General features: G+C 70.8%; 1 protein-coding gene across 1 annotated transcript; it reads right to left on the minus strand.

The window, feature by feature from the left end:
- Positions 1–605: 605 nt before the first annotated feature.
- TMEM121 (transmembrane protein 121) lies at positions 606–1562 on the minus strand. The gene has a single exon (XM_007451948.1). It carries the CDS (start codon positions 1560–1562, stop codon positions 606–608), a length of 957 nt encoding a protein of 318 aa, XP_007452010.1.
- Between the last annotated feature and the right edge of the window lie 1439 nt (positions 1563–3001).

Below are 3001 nucleotides of genomic sequence, written 5' to 3' on the forward strand. Positions count from 1 at the left end.
TCGGGGGAGGGAGCGGGACCCTGGGGCCCCTCAGACCCACTCTCCCACGGGTCCTCCCTGCCGTCCCCGTCTGACTGCCCAGAGAGACCAGGACAGGACAGAAGTGGGCCGGCCCAGCCGCCCACCGTCACTCGCTCACACCCCGCCCCTCGGCGCCCCTCCGCAGCTATCGAGAGACTGGACGCATCAAACAGGCAGAGCTGTGCCACGTTCCATACAAAACTGTAAACAAGAGTCTTTAAAATGACAGAGGCCTCCTTAGTCCCAAACTCAGCCAGAGGCCCCCACCCAGGGACCCCAGGGGAACAGACCTCCGCCCACTCTGTCCTCCCTTCCCACCCAGGCCCCCAGCAGGCGGAGGTGGGACCCTTCCCGCTCCGGCTCAGGCCGTACACACGGGCGCCCACGCTGGGCGGACTGGCCGAGCAGGGGCTGAGGTCCGCGGTCCGAAGGATTCCTGAGATGAAAAGCGGCCGGGGGTCGCCCCCACCCCCCCGGGTTCGGGCACTCTCCGCACCTAGCCCCGTTGGGAGCCCGCCCCCACCCCACCCCATGCAAGCCGCGCGGCTGCAGCCACGCGGCTCAGCGCCCTGGGGCGGCCCCTGTCACGTGTCCAGGGCGTCTCGCGTGGGTGAGGGCCCGTGGGGGCGGCCCGGCTGGCCGTGCAGCGGCGCGTGCGGCGGCACCGAGTTGCGCCGGGGGGCTGGGGGCTGCAGCTCCAGAGCCAGCGCGGGCGGTGGGAGGTCGCGCACCTGGCGGCGGTACTCCAGGAAGGTGCAGGCCTTGGTGGCGAGCGCCACCACGTTCTTGCCCACGAAGATGGCCGAGACGCGGCTGTCGCGGAAGAGAGCCATGTTGGCGGCGCGCGCCAGCACGGCCACCACGTTGACGGTGGCGAGGCTGAGCACCGGGTAGAGCATCATCTTCTGCGGCGCGACGCGCTCGCCCTGCATGCTGACCTCACTGAGCGCCACGCACGGCAGAACCAGCAGCAGCGCGTAGCAGTAGAAGAAGGTGAGGCCCTCGGCCCAGAGCGGCAGCGCGGTGCGCGGCGGCTCCCACAGGCTGGCCTGCATGTCCAGCAGGTCCAGCAGGTCCAGCGCCACCCAGAAGAGGCGGCCGCGCAGGTCCTCGCGCTTCCGGAAGGTGCGCACGTACTCCATGCGGTCGAGCGCCACGAGCAGCAGGAAGAGGCCGGGCACGCACACCGACAGCAGCAGCGTCAGCGCCTTGCGCGCCAGCGGGTCGGCCGCGCCGCGCCGCGCCGCCTTGTAGCTCTGGAAGATGAAATAGAGCTTGATCTCCAGCGCGAAGATGTAGAGAAACCAGAGAACCATGGCGTAGCCGCGCCTGGCCGTGCGCACCTCGGCGCCCGCCCACACGGCCACGTAGCGCAACACCAGCAGGAAGCACACGTCGCCCACCAGCACGATGATGCACACGCCGACCTTGCGCGGGCCCTGGTTCTGCTCCACCAGGTACGCGTCCATGACCGCCATGCTGCCCATGATCACCAGCGTGGTCAGGCACACGTGGCGCCGGTCCGGGGGCGGCAGCACCATGGTCGGCCGCCGGGGCCCCGACCTGGGCGCGCGCAGCCCCACGCTAGGCGGGACGAGGCCCGGCGGCGGCGGCGGCAGCGGCGGCGGCGGCTCTGCTCAGCCCTCGGGCATGGCGCGGGGCCTGTCCAGCCGTCCCGAGGGCGCCGCTGCTCCCGGCTGGCGAGCTCAGAATCTGAAGAGATCAGAGCAGACAGAGTCAGGATGCGGAGGGGGCGGCCTCTCCCACCCCGGCGACGTGCTTCCCGCGAGGGGCGCTGTCCCCACCCGGGGCCCCGGGCCTCGGCCGCACGCACGCGCCGATGTGCGCACGGGGGGCCGCGAGCCAGAGCGGGGCCTCCAGGGGGCGCCGCAGCCCCACCTGAGACCCGAGACCTCGTTCCCGCCACCGCCGGGGAGGAAATGGAACGGAAGTGGCTTCTCCCCGCCGCGCGCGCGTCCCCGGGGACCCGGAGGCTTGTCCCCGCTGGGCCCACGCCGCCGTCCCTCCGGCTCTGGCGGTCAGCGCCGCAGGCCCGGGATTCCGTCCCGTGGCCGTTCCCGCGGGAGCTCGGGCGTCCTCGCTCCCGGCGCCGCGCTGGGCGGGAGGCGGGCCTGCGCTCTCCGCTTTGCGCGCTCAGGGAAGGCCGGAGGAGCCGGAGCTCTGGACAGGTTTCCCGATCCAGGACTGAGAGTCATCCAGGGCCTGCGGATTCCATCCCAAAAGCCTCTCCGTGTTTCCCAACCCCTGCCTCGCAGCCCCTGCATCTTCCCTCCCTGCCTCGGCAGACTCAGTCTCCCCTCCGGTCCACCGTTCACAGGGCGTGTGGACCAGTCTCTGCCCTGCTCCCATCGTGGCTCCCTACTGCCCTGGCTGCGTCTCCTGCCATGTACATTCCCCCAGCCCCGGCGCCAGCTCACCCACGCCGCCCTGCTCACCATGAAGGGGTGGTCCCCCTGCCACTCCCTCCGCCCTGCCCTTGGGGGCAATCTCAGGAAGACTTCCCTCCGCTAACGCCCACCTGGGCCTGCTTTGGGTTCCACGGCCCCCTGCACCCCTCTCACACCCCTGGCACTGGTTGTCATGGCTGTGCTGGTCAGAGTCCCGCCGCAGGCTGCGGGTCCCCACACCTGTGCCCGTTCACACCTGGGGGACGATGGAGGCCCTGCGCCCTCACCCACCCGAAAGTCACTTGCAGGCTCACTCCCAGCCAGTCTCCCCATCCCTCCTGTCCCTCCCACAGCACCCCTGGCCCCAGGGCTCTGTTTACTGCCCTGTCTAGACAAGGACATAAAATTTAATGTCACGTGTGACTGTGGAGCCAGTGCCCAGCCTGCCCCTGGTGATACCGCAGCCCCCACTGCCTGGGGAAGGAGGTCCCCTTCCAAGTCGGCACCTCCACCCCTGCCCTCACTGCAGTGCTGCCCCACCCGGCACCCACCTCCCAGGGGTCCCTGCCGCC

Source organism: Lipotes vexillifer, unplaced genomic scaffold (assembly GCF_000442215.2).
Source record: "Lipotes vexillifer unplaced genomic scaffold, Lipotes_vexillifer_v1.1 scaffold3102, whole genome shotgun sequence".
Lineage (NCBI taxonomy): Eukaryota > Metazoa > Chordata > Mammalia > Artiodactyla > Lipotidae > Lipotes > Lipotes vexillifer.